Source organism: Erpetoichthys calabaricus, chromosome 18 (assembly GCF_900747795.2).
Source record: "Erpetoichthys calabaricus chromosome 18, fErpCal1.3, whole genome shotgun sequence".
Taxonomy (NCBI): Eukaryota; Metazoa; Chordata; class Cladistia; order Polypteriformes; family Polypteridae; genus Erpetoichthys; species Erpetoichthys calabaricus.
Window position 1 is genome coordinate 57216240 of NC_041411.2, and position 19762 is coordinate 57236001.

At 41.1% G+C, this 19762-nt stretch overlaps 2 protein-coding genes across 4 annotated transcripts in view; one reads left to right on the top strand and one right to left on the bottom strand.

Moving 5' to 3' along the window:
• The window catches only part of syn2b (synapsin IIb), a 270752-nt gene that overhangs the window by 32591 nt on the left and 218399 nt on the right, over positions 1 to 19762 (top strand). For all 3 annotated transcript variants that reach the window (XM_051921477.1, XM_051921476.1, XM_028825452.2), the window contains exons 2-8: positions 9371 to 9428; positions 11035 to 11126; positions 12641 to 12797; positions 13236 to 13325; positions 18365 to 18427; positions 18742 to 18884; positions 19359 to 19433. In XM_051921477.1, the coding sequence (XP_051777437.1) occupies positions 9371 to 9428; positions 11035 to 11126; positions 12641 to 12797; positions 13236 to 13325; positions 18365 to 18427; positions 18742 to 18884; positions 19359 to 19433 (678 nt within the window). The remainder of the gene's footprint in view (positions 1 to 9370; positions 9429 to 11034; positions 11127 to 12640; positions 12798 to 13235; positions 13326 to 18364; positions 18428 to 18741; positions 18885 to 19358; positions 19434 to 19762) is intronic.
• On the bottom strand, positions 13632 to 16405 carry LOC114669250 (metalloproteinase inhibitor 2-like). The gene is made up of 5 exons (XM_028825454.2): positions 16034 to 16405; positions 14836 to 14933; positions 14550 to 14664; positions 14310 to 14434; positions 13632 to 14212 (listed from the first exon to the last, which is right to left on the bottom strand). Exons 1-5 carry the CDS (start codon positions 16143 to 16145, stop codon positions 14015 to 14017), a joined length of 648 nt encoding a protein of 215 aa, XP_028681287.1. The 5' UTR covers positions 16146 to 16405; the 3' UTR covers positions 13632 to 14014.

A 19762-nucleotide genomic window follows, 5' to 3' on the forward strand; every position in this document is an offset into this window, starting at 1 on the left:
CCTCAGTTCGTTGATCGACTTTGGGGTCGTGTCATCGGACTTGCGGCCTCATGTCTTGGACACTCGAGTGAAGAGAGGGGCGGAGCTGTCAACTGATCACCACCTGGTGGTGAGTTGGCTTCAATGGTGGGGGAGGATGCCGGTCAGGCCTGGTAGGCCCAAACGTGTTGTGAGGGTCTGCTGGGAACGTCTGCCAGAGCCCCCTGTCAAAAGTAGCTTCAACTCTCACCTCTGGCAGAACTTCGACCACGTCCCGAGGGAGGTGGGGGACATTGAGTACGAATGGGCTATGTTCCGTGCCTCTATTGTTGAGGCAGCTGACCAGAGTTGTGGCTGTAAAGTGGTCGGTGCCTGTCGTGTCGGCAATCTCCGAACCCGTTGGTGGTCACCAGCGGTGAGGGATGCTATCAAGCAGAAGAAGGAGTCCTACAGGACCCTTTTTTCCTGTGGGACTCTGGAGGCAGCTAATAGGTACCGGCAGGCCAAGCGAAATGCGGCTTCGGTGGTTGCTGAGGCAAAAACTTGAGCATGGGAGGAGTTTGTCTGGTGTCTCAGGAGGGGGAAGCAGTGCAGTGTCAACACTGTATATGGTGGGGATGGTGCGCTGCTGAGTTCGACAAGGGACGTTGTGGGTCGGTGGGGGGAGTACTTCGAAGACCTCCTCAATCCCACTAACATGCCTTCCAATGAGGAAGCAGAGCCTGGGGACTCGGAGTTGGGCTCCCCCATCTCTGGGACTGAGGTCACCGAGGTGGTCAAAAAACTCCTTGGTGGCAGTGCCCCGGGGGTGGATGAGATACACCCGGAGTTCCTCAAGGCTCTGGATGTTGTAGGGCTGTCTTGGTTGACACGTCTCTGCAACATCGCACGGACATCAGAGACAGTGCCTCTGGATTGGCAAACCGGGGTGGTGGTCCCCCTCTTTAAGAAGGGGGACCGGAGGGTGTGTTCCAACTACAGAGGGATCACACTCCTCAGCCTCCCTGGAAAAGTCTATTCGGGGGTCCTGGAGAGGAGGGTCCGTCGGATAGTCGAACCTTGGATTCCGGAGGAACAGTGTGGTGTTCGTCCTGGTCGTGGAACAGTGGACCAGCTCTACACCCTTAGCAGAGTCCTGGAGGGTGCATGGGAGTTCGCCCAACCAGTCTACATGTGTTTTGTGGACTTGGAAAAGGCATTCGACCGTGTCCCTCAGGGAATCCTGTGGGGGGTGCTCCGGGAGTATGGGGTACCGGACCCCCTGATAAGGGCTGTTCGGTCCCTGTACAACTGGTGTCAGAGCTTGGTCCGCATTGCCGGCAGCAAGTCGAACCTGTTTCCAGTGAGAGTTGGACTCTGCCAGGGCTACCCTTTGTCCCCGATTCTGTTCATAACTTTTATGGACAGAATTTCTAGGCGCAGCCAGGGTATTGAGGAGGTCCGGTTTGGTGGACTCAGGATTGGGTCACTGCTTTTTGCAGATGATGTTGTCCTGTTTGCTTCATCAGGCCGTGATCTTCAGCTCTCTCTGGATCGGTTCGCAGCCGAGTGTGAAGCGGCTGGGATGGGAATCAGCACCTCCAAATCCGAGACCATGGTCCTCAGCCGGAAAAAGGGTGGAGTGCCCTCTCAGGTATTGGGAGCGAAATCCTGCCTCAAGTGGAGGAGTTCAAGTATCTCGGGGTCTTGTTCACAAGTGAGGGAAGAATGGAGCGTGAGATCGACAGGCGGATCGGTGCGGCGGCCGCAGTGATGCGGGTTCTGCATCGGTCTGTCGTGGTGAAAAAGGAGCTGAGCCGTAAGGCAAAGCTCTCAATTTACCAGTCGATCTATGTTCCTACCCTCACCTATAGTCATGAGCTATGGGTAGTGACCGAAAGAAAGAGATCGCGAATACAAGCGGCTGAAATGAGTTTCCTCCACAGGGTGTCTGGGCTCTCCCTTAAAGATAGGGTGAGAAGCTCAGTCATCCGGGAGGGGCTCAGAGTAGAGCCGCTGCTCCTCCGCATCGAGAGGAGTCAGATGAGGTGGCTCGGGCATCTGATCAGGAAGCCTCCTGAATGCCTCCCTGGTGAGGTGTTCCGGACACGCCCAACTGGGAGGAGGACCCAGGGAAGACCCAGGACACGCTGGAGAGACTATGTCTCCCGGCTGGCCTGGGAACGCCTCGGGATTCTCCAAGAAGAGCTAGAAGTGGCCGGGAAGAGGAAAGTCTGGGCATCGCTGCTCAAGCTGCTGCCCCCGCGACCCGACCTCGGGTAAGCGGAAGAGGATGGATGGATGGATGAAACATTCTGCATTGGTCATTTAAAGTTTTCCTTCTTGCAGCTTAGCTGAGTGCAATAGTCTTGGTCACTGAGGCTGTAAACTTAATTACGGCAATGCCAGCAGGTTATATTTTCTATTTGATATCCTTTTTGTGCCTCAGTAACATCTTAATATTGACATCTTCCTGTGATAGTTCAAACTTCACCAGGAACTCCAATCCTTTCTTCATCAACTTCATCAATTTTGTAGTATTCAGGATTCTTGTAAATAGCCAGACCTTTCAGTTTCATTTTAAGCTTGTTCATGATTTTAGCATGTTATTAATGAGGAAGTGTCATGTCTATCCTTTGCTTCAAGTAAGAAAAGCAAAAATATGCTTAGTCCATCACTACACAGTTGACAACACTAGCATGATTAAGATGAAAGCAGTGGCTTGTATATACTCACAGTAATTTATCACACACAAACTTTTTCTCTCTCTCTCTCTGCCTCCTATCCTGGACTGCACTCCTCCTCCCACTACTCAAATTCTTGCCAAACCCTTCATTCTAACATTGTCACTTACAGACAGTTCCTGGAATTATGTCTAGAGTCAGGAGATCCTCTATGCTTGTCCTGGGACAACAAGCTATAGTCCTAGCAGGCTTGAGCCATATCTCAAGGAGAGTTCACCAGTTGCTCCTTCTGTCCTCAGTACACCACTGTCTTATACAGCCCTTCCAGGGTTGGTGTGCCCTCTATATACTTTACTCCCTTCCAGACTGCAACTGTATATTATGGCTCCTGGCCAAGGTCTTTCTACGGGATCACATTACATCCTGTTTTACCATTCTGATTTTTTTTTCTAGTAGAGAAACCAAGTATTGTTCCAGGTATTTATTTAATTCAAGCAAGGCTTAGCACAAAGTGCAGCATGATACCAGAAAACAAGAGAAAATAAAAACAAAATCCTTTACACACCTTTTACAACCCCAGTGCACATTTCTGAGCCATGACCTTATCTTATAAAACCATTTCCAGCCTATAGTTCCTTTGCTTAATGGACCACCTTTTACACATAGAACTACATTAAAGCCTTAAGAGACAGGAACTTTCTGGGAAATGCAGTGCATTTATTTAAACGCATCAGTGCAGAGGTCTGCACCAGAATTTATCTGACTATTTTGCTATTACATGGAGTTAACAACACAGTAAAACAACTGTCATTTTAGGCCCTCAAATAAAATGCAGTGCTGCACATACATTTGGATTAATTTTTTGTTATAGGTAATCAAAATCAATCATATAGCCTCTAATTGAAAGAAAGAAACAAAAATGCTGGATTGTATTTGGAAACCCATTTCTGGTTAAGCTTCTCTAAATTTATGGATGGCCAGTTCAGTGACTGTAAAGTGATGAAGGCCTCCTATTATTGTAACAAAACTGCTGTTTCAGTAATCTTTAAAAAGAAAATACTTTTACAAGGTGTTTACAGTCATAATTGTGAAAGAAAGTAAATTTGGTCAGCAGGTCTTATTTGATTATGAAAAATGATTGAAATCAGGAAAAACAGTTAAAGGCTAATGTGACTTGAATGTACTGGTGGTATCTATTTCTTGATAGGATGATATCCTATCACCATTGCAGAGTCCTAATGTGGACTGTTGCTTCATAAAGGGCTGGCTCCTGCTTTACAATAAATTCAGCTAGGCTAGGCTGCAGTCCCCATGACCCAGAATTTGATTAAGCCAGTCTGAGAATGTTAGGTTGTAATATATACAAATACTTTCCATTCACCACTAGCAATGTGTCATTGCCCTGATAGCATTGTGCACCATTCTGTACTACCTTGAAAATACGGTAGTATGTTGACTACACTTCTACATCTTTTCAAAATACAAGCAACAGATTCAATTGATTGGCCTGAGGCTGGAAAGGCCCATCTGCTCTAAATTACCAGAGAGGCACATACGCTGTCCAGTGCAAGTCAACAAATCAGTCAGTTTGAATTTCACAGAAAAAACAATGTCTGATGCAGGAGAATAATACTAATGCAAGAAACACAAGAGTCTGTAGTCATCATAAGTAGGTACAGAAAGTGAAAAAGTAGAACATTACATATGAAAAGAAGGTAAAAAAATGAGCACTTATGGCCAATTCAAGGGCATGTGGTATTAGTAATAGTAGTACAATCACATGTACAGAGCACAGTGGGATATCCATGTCATGGGTTAGAGGATTGTTGTAAAGGTGTTTCTTAAACATACATGGTGCCAATTCAGTGAAATTAAATTGAGAAGACAATACTTTGCAGTATCACTCATTGTGTAGAGCTCTATATAAACAATGACTGCTTAAGCTAAATAATGTTCAACTTAACCATCCATCCATCCATTTTCTAACCCGCTGAATCCGAACACAGGGTCACGGGGGTCTGCTGGAGCCAATCCCAGCCAACACAGGGCACAAGGCAGGGAACCAATCCTGGGCAGGGTGCCAACCCACCACAGGACACACACAAACACACCAAGCACACACTAGGGCCAATTTAGAATCACCAATCCACCTAACCTGCATGTCTTTGGACTGTGGGAGGAAACCGGAGCACCTGGAGGAAACCCACGCAGACACGGGGAGAACATGCAAACTCCACGCAGGGAGGACCCGGGAAGCGAACCCGGGTCTCCTAACTGCAAGGCAGCAGCGCTACCACTGCGCCACCGTGCCGCCCTCAGCTTAACTATTCATTGATAAATGATAAAATATCCTTGTTTTAATCTGGCCCGTGTTCCTGAGAGAATGCACATTAAAATATTAGAGTAAATACTGTATAAGCAATGAACTAGCTTTTCTTAGTGAGTTTACAATTAGCATCCATTGACTTTTGTCAATCTCAGTGGAATGAGAGTGCAATATGAATAAATTCATTAAAGCTGTGTATTAGAAACTGCATCCACTATGTAGTCACTGGTTTAGTATCTGTGTGTTTAATTCTGTCAGCCATAGACTGAACATTATTCCTTTCAAAATCCCAATCCATGAAGTCTCTGAGCTACACGACGGAATTAATTATCTGATTAGTCACATTTACAGTTCTGGAGCCTGTAGAGAAGACTGCAATCATCCTGTCTGTACCAACGCTGTGTCAAACTGGACAGATAATTATATAACAGGCCTAAATTGTAACCAAATCCATAAGATCCGGAAACCCTTTATGTTCCTGTCAAATATAAAACTCACATGGGGTTTTTTGAGAAAGAAAATGTCTTGACTTCAACTAAAGCTGTTCTCACTGAGGAAACAGGAACTGTGTTTGTAATTTTTAAATTATAAGAGCAGCTCCTCTTTAGTTTTACACTAGATGGCAGCAGAGGTAGACTCACAGCAACACATTACGATGAAAACAACTTAAATATTTTGGTGCAATTTCTATTATAATATATATAATTTGCAAAACCGTCCCACAAAAAATAAAAAAATGTTTCAAACATAGTGTCATTCATATTTATATATATAAGATCAATACTTTAAATTTAGTTGAATTATATGATTTATTCACCAGAATATGTTGGGTGTAATTTTGAATCATGGTGACCTTATCTGCTGCTTAAAATACTTATCGACTCTGTAAACATTTTCTATCGTCTTTGTGTTTCAACTGAGATGACAAAATGTATTTCACAACTTTTAAAAATTTATTGCAACAGAATTTAAAAATTTGAACTTGTTTTGTACACATAACCTTTACAAATAACTCAATTGTTTTTTGTTATTAAAATACAAATGCAATGAATATTCTGCTTAGTTTTTGTATTGTTTCTGGAATAACATGTTGCTGTTAGTTTATAAACATGTTTAATAACAAGTATATAGGAACTGAATCACTTAACATTCTTTAAATTTATTGTTAGAACAACTGTATTAACACCTTATCTACAAAAACAGAGACATAAGCTGTTAGTGAATAATGGCAAGTCAAACTGGCAGCATGTGAAGTTAAAACAGGTTTGATGACACTAGTGTTGGATGAGCAATGCTAAGAGAATCATTGTGTTCATGCATAAACCAAACATTAATTGCAACAGTGATATTCCTTATAAATATTACATTTCCCAATATATTTTGTTTTAGAACCTACTCATATACATATAACTGCTTTGTTTTAGAACCTACTCATATATATATTGTATATATTATATATATAGTCACAAAAAGCACAATGAGACATGAAAAGGTTTGGGGCAGCCACCCGTATGTTATATCCTGGCTGCAAAGAAGTACATTTTTCAAGGGTTCTTTACTTACAGTATGTGAGTCCTAAACAGAAAAGAATAGCTGCCTTAAGATGGCGGCTTTTAAAAACAAGTGGAGGAAGTGATGTCATTAGGGCGGGAACCGGAAGTGACGTCATTGGCAGTGCCTGGACCAGAAGCAACATCATGGGTGGCGCTGGAACCGGGCGGGATTTCCCGAGAATGGTCTATAAGGGATTGAGAGATACAATTAATGCACCTCTCCACCCCCTGGTCAGACATGGAATTACTATTATTCAGGCCCTTTAGTTGTCTCCTAATCGCACATGTGTGACAACATATATACATATATATATATATATATATATATATATATATATATATATATATATATATATATATATATATATATATATATATATCAAAGTGAAAAATCAAAATGAAATCAAAAATCAAAGTGAAAAAATGATGTGGTAGGCTAGTCTCAAAATCTCAACTCAAAATCGTACTCAGTAGTTAGTATGGCTCCCAAGTGCTTGTATGCATGCCTGACAACATTAGGGCATGCTCCTAATGAGACGATGGATGGTGTCCTGGGGGATCTCCTCCCAGATCTGGACCAGGGCATCAATGAGCTCCTGGACAGTATGAGGTGCAACCTGGCGTCGGATGGACTGAAACAAAATGTTCGAAACGATCAACTGCTGGCTTGCTGCTGCTGCCGTGCCGCATGATCTGCATCTCGCATGGCACTTCGAACATTTAAAAGCCTGTACAGCAGCTGTCCTACTCTTTTTCTTTTATTTCTGGCCCCAGACGTGGTTAAATCTTTTGGCACAAAGTCTCGTCTCACGGGACATGACTTCTTGATATTTTTTAGTTTATAATTTTAAAACGAAATAAGAATCTGAAAATCTAACAATATCACATTAAAGTTTGATAAATTCTGAAAAGAATGATACCAAACATATGTATGTAGGATTTACAATAAACCAGATTTAAAGCGTGCCAAAAAAGTCACATAAAATCGTTGCACTTTTAGGCTTAGGATTTTATATATATAGAGTAGATGTAAATCCATGGCCCAGCACCTATACTGTACCTGGAATGGTTTAGACATTCATCTTTCCATTTCATAACTTGTCTTGTGTGCATGCATACAGTATATGCATATAATGTGCAATCCACTGCAATGGACTGGCACACTCTCCAGAACTATTCTCTGCCTTACTGTATGTCCAGGCCCATGCAATTGCAATTATAAATCTGATTAAGTGGGTTTAAAAATGAATGAAATAATTTATATAACATAACATTTTAAACCTTTTATAAACCATATAAACTATATTCTTCACAATATATGTAATGAATACTAGAAAATATCAATACAAAGAAAACACTAACATGTTTCAGACATTGTTTGGAAATTTACTTCTGTCCATTTCCATGTGTTTTGTAATTGCCACCTTTAGGAAAAGTTAATATAAATATATATAGACATTTACATGCATTACTTTATTTAAACTGATGCGTTCTTACTTTGTGAATGTTGTATGGTTTTGCATCTTCCTGTTAGTGTTAAAATTTGTAAGTCTGTACAAGTGCTCTAAGTCCATCTTCTGAGAACAGCACTGTATGAAAATAAATTGAAATTTCATCAAGGAGTAGAAAATGCAAAAACACAAATTATGATTTATGAACCATATCAATGGATATATTGAACATTTGTAATATTTCGGATAGGCTTGAGAAAATGTGTTATGGGCTAAACATATTTCACATTATAGCTAACTTGTATTCAATAAAATTTCCAATGTTTTGAATTCACATAAACATTTAGCATCAACCTTAATTATCCTGGCATAAAGATGTTTGAAATAGTCTGCTGAAAATCTGTCTTTATTTATCAATGTGACAAAATATGGCAGTGTTTGCAGAAATGCATTCTGAAAACCACTGGTCACATAAAATGACTCCAAAATCTCTGTAGCTTCAAGAATTTAGAAAACCACAAGACACACGACTGTTTTTTCCCCCCTGTTGAACTTCAGTTCCATGTGCATGTATATAAAGACACAAGTCACTGTGTCATTTCTTTTATTGCATTTAGTTTAAGGAAATAATTCCCTTTTTGATCCTGACAGCTACCAGTATCAATATATCACATGGGCCAGTATTTTAAAATCCCCAGGTTTAATGCCTTTTATTGTGCATATTCTAGCTTCTCATTGTGTCAATAATACTTCAGTGCTGTTACAAAGTACAATTCTTCTACACAAGTATTAGGTTTTACCTCATTCACACTGATACTCCAAATAAATAGGTCTCCTTCTCGTAGACATTATTATTGATTGTTGGGGTCACTTGCCAACTAATGCTCCCTAAAAAATATGTCAGTCACTTCATAAAACTATCACCATGGAAAAATGTGAACATTTTCCACATGGATAACTTGACACAAAGCTGTGAGTACCCTCTTGCATGATATCCCTAAGGTGGGGGCCATTTTCCAAATGCTGAGCAGTATTAACCTCATTCACATGTATGCTCTCCATCCCTTACCATGCAGAAGAATTATCCTTCTCACACCTGATAAGTGAAGTGAAATGAGGAAACCATTTGTCAACTGATGTCACTTCTAAAGAAGTAGAATCATGCCAGACTGCTTGTATTATGAACAGCTCTAGGGATCACTTGCTTCCCTTTTTCCCAGCACACATAAGACCTTTTCCAAATAAATCCAACACATACTCTTCAGTCACCAGGAATGTACATTTTGAGATACAGTTGTTTATGACATCAACAAGCATCCGTAGAACCACTCTACTGTTGTCCTCACCACAATTGTCAAGTATAGCTGTTTTGTTGATTGTAGTCTTTTTAATTTTTAGGGCCAAAGTTTTGCGTGGGAGGAAGATTCTGGGAGATTATGACATCAAGGTAGAACAGGTGAGTGATATTGCCCTATCCCTAGTGTCACATGGCCAGACCTATACATTATACAAATGAAGACAACCATAAAACACATTAAGTGTTAAAAATAAACACCCTATCCCAAGGGGGAAAAAAAATCATACTGTAAAACCAGATTATGCTTTGGCATTCAAAAGCATCATTATAATGGTGGTACAAGTAAACAATGCATTCCTCTACAGTTACAACTATAAAGTCAGCGTAAATATGAGCTGCCTGTGAGGTTAGAAGAATTGGCAGCTATGACCAAGAAAAAATTAAATCTACAATATGCATTCAAACTAGACACTGTACAGTAAAAAGGAGGTGAAAATAAGCCCCATTAAACAAGGTCTTTTTACTGTTGATAACAAAGGGCCACATGAGATGCAGATTTATGTAATCAATTCACTTAAAACAGTAAATGTACTTAATGACTCTCACATTAGCGGAACCATGAACACGGTTACAGAGTATCCAAGTTCTGTCTGCACATCTAAATTAAGCTAAGTTAAAAGTACTGTCTAAATGTAAATGTTAAACATGCCATACCAGAATATATACAGAAAACAATACTCAATCAAATTAATTTTCTGGCCATCCATTTTGAACCATTACCATTAATGTTGTCTTAGCAAATTCAATAACTATTGCTAGCCAGGATGTTATTTCACTTGTGTTGTCAGTTGTATGGGGAACATACAATTCAAATGTGAATTTCCCATCGGGATTAATAAAGTATCTATCTATCTATCTATTTACACGGCATGGACTTGAGCAGAGGTAGGCAATGTTGGTCCTGGAGAGCTGCAGAGGCTGTAGGTTTTTGTTCCAACCCAGTTTCTTAATGAGAAGCCAATTATTGCTGATGAAGCACTTATTGCTTAAGTGACATTTTGATGCTTCATTTTAGTGGTCTCGCTTGTTAAGGTTCTCCACCGTTAATTGCTTATTTCAATGTTAAACTGCTGCATTAATGGCTCCTTATTAGCAATAAGATGTAAAAGACAAAGCAGCCAGCAGATCTCCAGCTAGCTTTTTCCCAATTACATCTGTGTGTGTTCATCATGTACTGTTTGATTTAATAAAACACATAATAGAAAAATGTGACAGACTGAAAATTATCCGTTTTAGGCTTCAAATCATTTGGATGATATCCTTGGAACGCAAAAAATCTATAATATAAGAGCCTTACATTGCGCAGACTTACAAGTCAAAAAATTAAATAAGGCCTGTCATTGGCAAGGATTGGTTCCTAATTAAGCAATTGAGTTGGAATGAAAACCTGTAGCCATTGCGGCTCTCCAGGACCAACATTGCCCACCCCTGGACTTAAGAATCTGAGGGCAGGTTTTTTGAAAGAACCCCTGTAGGTACATTTTTTATAGCTGCAGATTTGCTGCTATCCACTAAGTAGATTTTAGAAAGTTGTCCCCAGAAATATATTCTCATTACAAGAGTCATGTCTGGCCCTATGAGACTACCCTATCCTGATCACCTCTTCCTGCTAGTTGTGAAATCAAACTGTACTTAACAAGTGTGTTAATAGATGCCTGCGTCCAGCTGAAAATAACATTTTGTATCGTTTTGAATTCTTTTGTAGGCAGAATTCTTTGAACTTAACTTGGTATCACATGCAGATGGCACTTGCAATGTGGACATGCATGTCATCAGAAATGGCACAAAGGTGGTCAGGTAAACCATTATCTACATCTTCTCTCATCTTAATCTGGGTGCTGTTTACATCCTTAACATAACATTTCACCCATTGTCTTGCTACTTAATCTAAACTAAGTACAGTAAGAAAGTAAAGTGAAAATCTATCAGCTCCGGATGGCAAGTCACCTCTTTGTTTTGAAAGGATTTCTTTCTGACTCCATTTCAATCACATAAAAGAGCATCATAAGTTGGTATAGTTTACACAAAAAAATTCCCAAAATTATAGGTCAAGTGTGGTGTAGTGCAGGAATGAAGCTGAAAATATCACCTGCTAATGTAACATCTAGTTTATTATCTTTTTAGCCGGTACCTCCTTTATAAAGCCTTGGTGGGAAGTGTGTAAATTACCATAATCATTGTGACTGTGACAGCTAACAGTTGTGATGGATGGCCGGAAAGCCCCTGTAGTGGAAGGGCCGGAGGAGAGACAGTGTTCTGGGCACTACAGGCCCTGGGACACTGGAGGGCAGCCGCCCTGGCTTGCTGTATGGCCATGGGTTTTGAGCTTAGAAGCTTCACCCTGCTGGGGCCTGTGACCACCGCCAGAGGGCCCCTGGAGAGCTGCAAAGCACTTAATTGCAGCATCTCCGCCACACCTGGAAGTGCTGCCAGAACTGGGTCAACAAGCACCCGGAGCACTTACGGGTGCCTTATAAAAGGAGGCAGCAGCCACTACTCCAGAGGCCAGAGTCACGTGGAAGAGGACCAAGCTTGCTGGAGGAGTGGTGGCAAGAAGGAACTTTGAGGAAGGAAGAAAGAACTGTGCTGCAAGGGTGGGAAGCAGGGGGAAGCTGTTCCCACATAAAAAATAAAGGTGTGTTGCACCTGCACTTGTGTCCATTCTTGTCTGAATCGGGTAGGGTGGCTGGTACGGCCCCTGGTGGTCCACACAGTGAATCTTAGACTATCTCAATCTTCACTGACTAATAATCCAAAGTAACCTTAAACTAAACAAGTACTACTAAAGAAACATGGCTATCACTGAACCTCAGAACTGGGTTAGGATTGGCTTTCATGAGCTCCAATTTTCGGCTACTGCAGGCGCTTGTTTTAAATTTCCAGTTAATATCTTCATTATTTCTAAAATAAAAATGAAAGATGAGATAGCTGGTATTAGGGATGACTCATTTCCATGTAGCTGTACTGGCCAAGCTGCAACTGGGGAAGAAATCTTCAGTCTGTCAAAAATCTTTCTCATCTGTTCAGCCACCCCCCAGTTCTCTCTGAATACAAGTAGTGATGGGAAGGGGTAAAGAGAGGAAGGAATGCTTTACATAAACATTGGGGATGTCAGGCTGCCAGCAAGCCAGTGAAGGAAACAACTTTGCATTGGAGTGAAAGTCCTGTCCAGAAATGGTAACTATAGCAACAAGGCAGGACAAATATGGGAGCTAAGCTGCCTTTGGGGCCTCTACACACTAGGGGATAAAATAGTCACTAGTAATAGCAATGGTTCCAGTAAATAAAACTCTTTATATTTTACTCACCAGGTCCTTCAAGCCTGACTTTGTGCTCATTCGGCAGCATGCCTTTAGCATGGCTGAGAACGAGGATTTCCGCAACCTCATCATTGGCCTGCAATATGCCGGAGTCCCCAGTATCAACTCCTTAGAGTCCATATACAACTTTTGTGACAAACCTTGGGTGGTAAGTAGCCATTTCTGACACTAGGCCTACAGTGTGGAGCAACATGTGGATGTCAGATTGCAGCACAATTCTTTGCCATCTGTGTGCTACAATCTGTGTCTAGACTAAACAGTACTCAACAACAAAAAACATTTTTTCCAATGAAGTGTAACTTTTTATATAAAAAAACAAGTTGTGCATACAGCCAATAAATTGCAAAACAGTAATAATCTCTACACATTACTGAACACTTCTCTTTCTATTTTAATGCAGTTCCTTCCTTGCAAAAGTCCAGGAGGCTTTGTGTTCCTCTGAACTTTAAAATTTTAGCACTTGTGGCTTTCCATGTTTCTCCCACACTATCCCACTGTGATGATATTTGCAATCTGAACCAGACCATCAAAATGCTGATAATTTTTCCACCTGTTTTTTTTTTCTCTCACATTACTTCTCTGACAGTTCTCTCAGCTGATTAACATCTATAAGCACTTGGGACCAGAGAAGTTCCCCTTAATTGAGCAAACCTTCTACCCTAATCACAAGGAAATGGTGAGTACAGTGACCCACAGCGGAATAAGAATGTAAGCAGGTCTCTTTATATTGCTATTAATCACAATCAAAATGCACACATTCTCATACTGTACTAAACATAAAAACACTTGTTAAACACACTAGCAAAATGTGGTTATTTGTGTGGGAGGTCAGGACAACAAACCCATGTATGCTGGGGCACACATTCATTTAGAGGATGACAGTGCTGAACTTCACTGGACACAGAAGCAGCAACCATATCAATATACAGGAGGGAAACCTAAATGATTTCTGGCTAGGTAGATAAACAACTGACACTAAACAGCAGGGGACACTCTTCCTTTTATCTGTATAAACCATTCCTGTCCTGGAGGCTGGACAAGATCAATGCATTTTTATTGTGAATCAGCTCACAGTTCAGCAACTCTTCACCCATAATACCTGCGGCATCCCTCCTGGGGGGAATGCAAGCTGAACAGTCTGTGCATGTCTGTTCTCAAGTTCTTTATCATCAGTTCTTCCAGTCCACGTACAAGGCATTGCTGCTTCTCAGGCCACCCTACACAGACCTATAGCTCTGTGACCAGTCTACAGATATTTGTTTGAATGAATTAAGAACAAAAATCATCTGCTGAACCACAAAAGATCTAGCAGCTTCACCGACATCCAGCTATAATTTATCTTGGCCAGTTCTTCTCCACGTGTTTTTATGGGTCTGAAATGTCCAGAAATTCTTTTTCAGGGGGTGGACCTCCTCTGTACCAGCTACAGGACCCATCACTGCGCATGATGCACGCATAATGCTTGGCCTGATGTCCATTCAAGCTGTTATCTGTAAGCCAGTCTGTCCAAAGGCATTCATTTTCAGATACAGTAGAACAGGGAAAAGTGTAGCATCTGGAAATCTGCCAAAAGAGTGTGCAATTAGACCTGGATGCAACTAAATTAGTAGGCTGAATCAAAACATCAGATTTCAGTTTTCTCCCCGTTAAGCACACTTACTCTGCACTCACAGCCCATATGATATCGGTGATTAAGGCTCTTCTTCTGTGACAGTGAAAGGTTGTCCCATTGCTCAATGAAATCACACAGGCCAATAATAAGATTTCCATCACCTCCTATCCTCCCTGTGAGTTGAAATCCAGCAAACAGTGACACAGCCAATAAAAATGAGTAAAAGTGAAATAAGCAGTAGGAGGAACAGCAGACTTGTGACTCAGAGAAGTATAAGTGCTCACTTACCTGATAGAAGGTACTGAATCTTGTTATTAGCTTCAAGCTTCACACCACACAATGACGAGAAGAGAGGTGTGTACACATACTGAACATCCTTGAGCTTTTCAAAGCCTTTAAACATCTGTAAAAAAGCAGAAAAATAAAAGAGCATAGTAGTATGTTTAAGTGCCTCCTTCTAGATGTGCAAGATGGCAGAGACCTCTGTTGAACATTGTGGGCAAACTGTGCCATAAGAAGCATGTTAGCCTTCACCACTGTCAGTGACTGGAATCTAAAAAGCAAATGTTCTTACCTTCACTAGTTTAATTTCATACTGAATAAACTTAAAGTGTGGAGAAGAGGTGTTGCCATGATTCACAATCTTCTCACCAGAGACTTTGGCACGAATCACTGAGAAGACATTAAAAGGTGAGGCAAGTGGTCAGAGTGCTGAAAACTGGAAGATCCATCACTGAAGCAATTCAAGGAACTACCCCCTGGTTTATAAAGTGCTCACAGAAGCATTCGTTTCACTCTTGACCATTGAGTTAACTTTGACATGACCAAGGCTGTTGAAACAAATCCCATAACTGTGTCTGGGTGTCCTGTACATGTATTTGAATTAAACTCTAAAAGCTTAAAAAAATCAATATTCTGAAGCACAGCCCACCTTCTTGTCATGTTCACAATGATTTCCTGTGTGAGCTTTCATCAGTATGCGCACCACCACCTCCTTTCCTTACACATGCTAATGCAGTGACACTTTCGAGACTTGTCTTGTACGATGCTGCTGGAGCGGCTTGGAGACTTCCCAGCGCTGCCCTGGCTTGCTCAGCCAGGAAAGGCTTTGAAATGTCACGTGTTGGTTGTTACAAGACGGGCGTGCAACAAAATGTGCGTTTTTCCCTTGTTTTATCGGCTCCATGTAAAGCGAATCGAAGCCTGCGGTCTGAGAGTTGTTCAGAGAAGCGTGAATGCCCCGTGCTAGCCTGGGCTCTGCGAAGAGTTGAGGAGCTGACTGCATCCAGGTGGCAAAGAAATAATGCAGCGGCCTAAATATCTAATTAGCATACCGTTATATAACCACGCCTTCTATAACACAGTTTGTGTTTCTGTATAAAGCAATGCCCACTTTTGCTAATAAACATTAAGAGTACACAACCCTCAGCAAAGCAATGGGGAGAACCGTTTCGACGTTTGTATTGCCCACTACGAAGTGCCGCGCTGGTCACGCTATTTGGGCGTGTTTTCAAAATGTTTTGGCAAAATCTGGCAACGCTGCAAGAATCGCACAAGACGTTACGAATTGCTGGCATCTTTTACCTTGGGGCACTCATAGCGATGGCGTCGAAACCGAGACAGCAGACTTTAAAAAAAATTCAAAGTGTGTTTTTTTTTTCTTAAGTGTACGACTGGTTCGCTGTTTTCGACCACATAATAATCCGTTATAAAGTCGGCGCCTCATTCCGTCTAATCCCCGGCCGTCAATTGCAAGTTCCAGCTCTATTTACCTATGTCCGATGTGCAGAAAGCCTGCTGTGGGTGAGCGGGCGCACAACTGCACGCTTCCGTAAGCTTCAAGGACAAGAACAGCAGTCCGCCGAACAGCAGAGAGAATCCCATCGTCCTGCGCCCTTCTTACGTACTGTACTCCAACCCTACTCCTCCCAGCCGACCTGGCAGGACTGTGAATATGGATGTGCCCGAGCGCCGCTCTTATGGGCGCATTTCTCTTCCCGCCCCCACCTCGGCGCACCAATCCGAAGGACGACGCTGACGCCGAGTCTCGCCCTGGTACTCTGGGTGAACTGTTGTCATTGCTTTTCTCATGTTAACTAGTTATTACTCTTTACCTAACATTCCCAGGAGACGCAAAAAAGCATGTCATATCTTTTAGTATCTTAGTACACCGCAGTTTTATTTCACTTAAGGTAGTCTTCGTTTTAATTTGACACGTTTTGTGTGCTTTCTGCCTACGTCTTCTATTCAGTATTGTGTGAACACAAATAACTCCCATTCATTTTAAACACTCATTTTATGAGGTGCATGTTACTTTAACTGCGGTGGGTTGGCACCCTGCCCTGGATTGTTTCCTGCCTTGTGCCCTGTGTTGGCTGGGATTGGCTCCAGCAGACCCCCGTGACCCTGTGTTCGGATTCAGCGGGTTGGAAAATGGATGGATGGATGTTACTTTAATGGTTTGTCTATGAAGTGTGCCTCTGGGGGCTAGAATTTGGCCTACAGAAGAGAGCAAGACAGGAACCAGGCCTGGATGGGGCATCAGTCCCACAGTCCTCAGAATCACTTGGGTGTATTGGTTTGGGATACAGGAGGCAAAAGAATCACAAGTTCAGGAGAGTTTATCTACTCCAGTTAAACACTTGTTAAAAAGGAGCAAAGATGGGAGATTTTTAACTAAACCCCAAGTATGATCTATAAGGAGTCTTCAAATTAAACATTAAAGTCTAGTTAGATTAAAATACATCTATCAGGTTTTTTTCCTATTTACAGAATTCTGTAGAACTTAATTACATGCCGTGTATATTTTACATACAGTGAGGTACACAACTGGCAAATCTAACAATGTGTGAATGTGCCCTGGATCTTTCCATATGTGTCATAGATCATACTGCAACTTTGTATGACCCTTTAATTGAAAAATGGTTGAGTTTAGATAAAAGCGGATGGACGAAGGAATTTCTTTACTTACTTACTTACTAACAAAGACCACAACAAGTAATGAACAAGCACTGGTAAAAATGACTTTACACTGATGTCTCTAAGTAATTCACTGGTGTATATAATCATTTTCAAGATAATTGCTCATTTATAACTAAAGCAAATAACTGATTTTAACAAGCTACTGAATATTTGTTAGAAAATTAAAACAAAATTCCATTATAGAAAGAGCCTAAGTGTGGACCAGGTGTTTCTTAGACGGAGCCTGTACCCCATTCAGAGAGAAAACAGAAGAGGATAGAATTAACATGTCATTCTGCAGGTTGAACTCAGTAGAAGATAGAAGATGTAAGGAGAAGGGGCAGACATACTTTTTTTCAATTTTTAGGCTTTCACAAGCAATTTAAAATCACCAGTCCCTGTCTTTGTTGCTATTGTCTTTTTTCTGCCTTTTCTGTTTGGTTCTTTTTGTATTGTAGTATTTTTATTTGCTATATAAACAATGTCTGGTGGTGATCACAATGATTAATTCATTTTAGTGGCCCATTGGCACTCTATGGTGACCTCATATTGCTCTTTTATACCAACAGCAATAAGTTTGCAAAGTGTCTCACTGTGACTGTGACTTCAAAGTCAGAAATTTTCTTTCTTGTTTGTGTATATTTGTTTATTTATGTTTTTATTTAGTTACTTACTTATCCACCTATTTATGTATGTATTTATTTAAATAGCTTTTGTAAAAAGCCAAATTTCTCCCAGGGACAAAAAATTTCTATCTATCTATCTATCTATCTATCTATCTATCTATCTATCTATCTATCTATCTATCTATCTATCTATCTATCTATCTATCTATCTATCTATCTATCTATCTATCTATCTATCTATCTATCTATCTATCTATCTATCTATCTATCCACTCCACTGCTCATTTCAATTGTTTTTTGCTTTGCATTGTTGTGTGCATTTTAAACAGTTTGAGTTTTTTTCACTGTGTCAGACCCTTTTAGACCCAGTCAAGCAGCAGTCATTTTCTTTGCTTGTCCTTCTTCACATCAATAATGCAGAAGTTAGGGCCACCCTTCACAATCATCCCATCAAACTGTTTTCTGTTTTTCTGACTAGGCAGTGTTTCACTCTGTGTTGAAATGCCTCTTTTTCAGATTATAATGCCAACATTTCCAGTTGTGGTGAAAATTGGACACGCACACTCTGGCATGGGAAAGGTAACTTTCTTTGTCTTGAGTATTTCTTGCTTTCACCAAGAGATTAACATGCAGAGGTAGCAGGTGGAGACTCTAGCATCTGAGTCGCCTCATTGGGAACATTGCAGTTAAGAACACAAAAGCCTTTAGCACAAGGCATGGTAAGTCATTCGCTCAGCAATTTGTCAATGTAAGAGACGTGGTTTACTATGGTGAAAACATTTTTGTAAATGTTTTAATATTGGCAGAATCAATGTATAAGCTATGTCTGCTGTTTTCACATGTTCACTGATAGACTCCACTCTGCAGTTTCTGAAATCTGATCTGTGTTACAGGTGAAGGTAGACAACCATTATGACTTTCAGGATATCGCCAGTGTGGTGGCACTTACTCAGACATACACAACAACAGAGCCCTATATTGATTCAAAGTATGATATTCGCATTCAGAAGATTGGAAACAACTACAAAGCCTATATGTAAGTGTGTGTAGCACAATTAATTCATGAGTATAAGACCTACTGACAAGGATCTTTTAAAAACTAAACGTAATGATTACCCTGGACTGACAGTGGCAAGTCTCAGAGAATATCTTGTGTTCCATAGACTGGTCACTGTATTAACTATGGGGTGTCATGGGTATCTGAAATAAATCTTGCCATGCTATACTGGGCATGATGGGTAACCTGTGGAGACTACATCCAATTGTACAGAGTGCGATGATCACCCTAGAGGTGGCAAACCATACTCAGCGGGGTAGTTATAAATCCTTTAGATTGTGGATGCAAACTTTTGGAGGGCATTTTAAGTATCTTGGTCACACAAAAGTTTCCAATCAGCCACATGGGCTTCTGCAAAGCACTGTAAGAAAGATAGAAATACATGTTTTTTGTGACTATTCACTATATGAGCAGAATTGTGCTTGCTTTTAAACTACTGTGTCCTTTCAACAGGCGGACCTCCATTTCTGGCAATTGGAAGACAAACACTGGCTCAGCAATGCTGGAGCAAGTAGCCATGACAGATAGGTGAGCTTCGTACCTATATGCCTGTTGACCCTTTGTTCAGTTAATAATGGTGGCCTCAAACTTCAAGTGGTAGAGACTTAAGACAGGTGGTAGCATTACGAGATGGCCTACGCAAAATCAAAGATGTGGCAGGATTAAGATGTGATGTCTTCAAACGCATTAGGGTGGTGGGTAGAAAAAAGCTGAGATCAGATTTGGTAGTGGTGTTGACAAATTCCAAAGAGAAAAATAAAAGCAATATGTTTCAAAAGTCAGATATGTTCATAGGGGTGGATCTACCATTGAGATGTTCTGGGTATGCACCCAGGGGCCCCTGATAACAAGGGTCC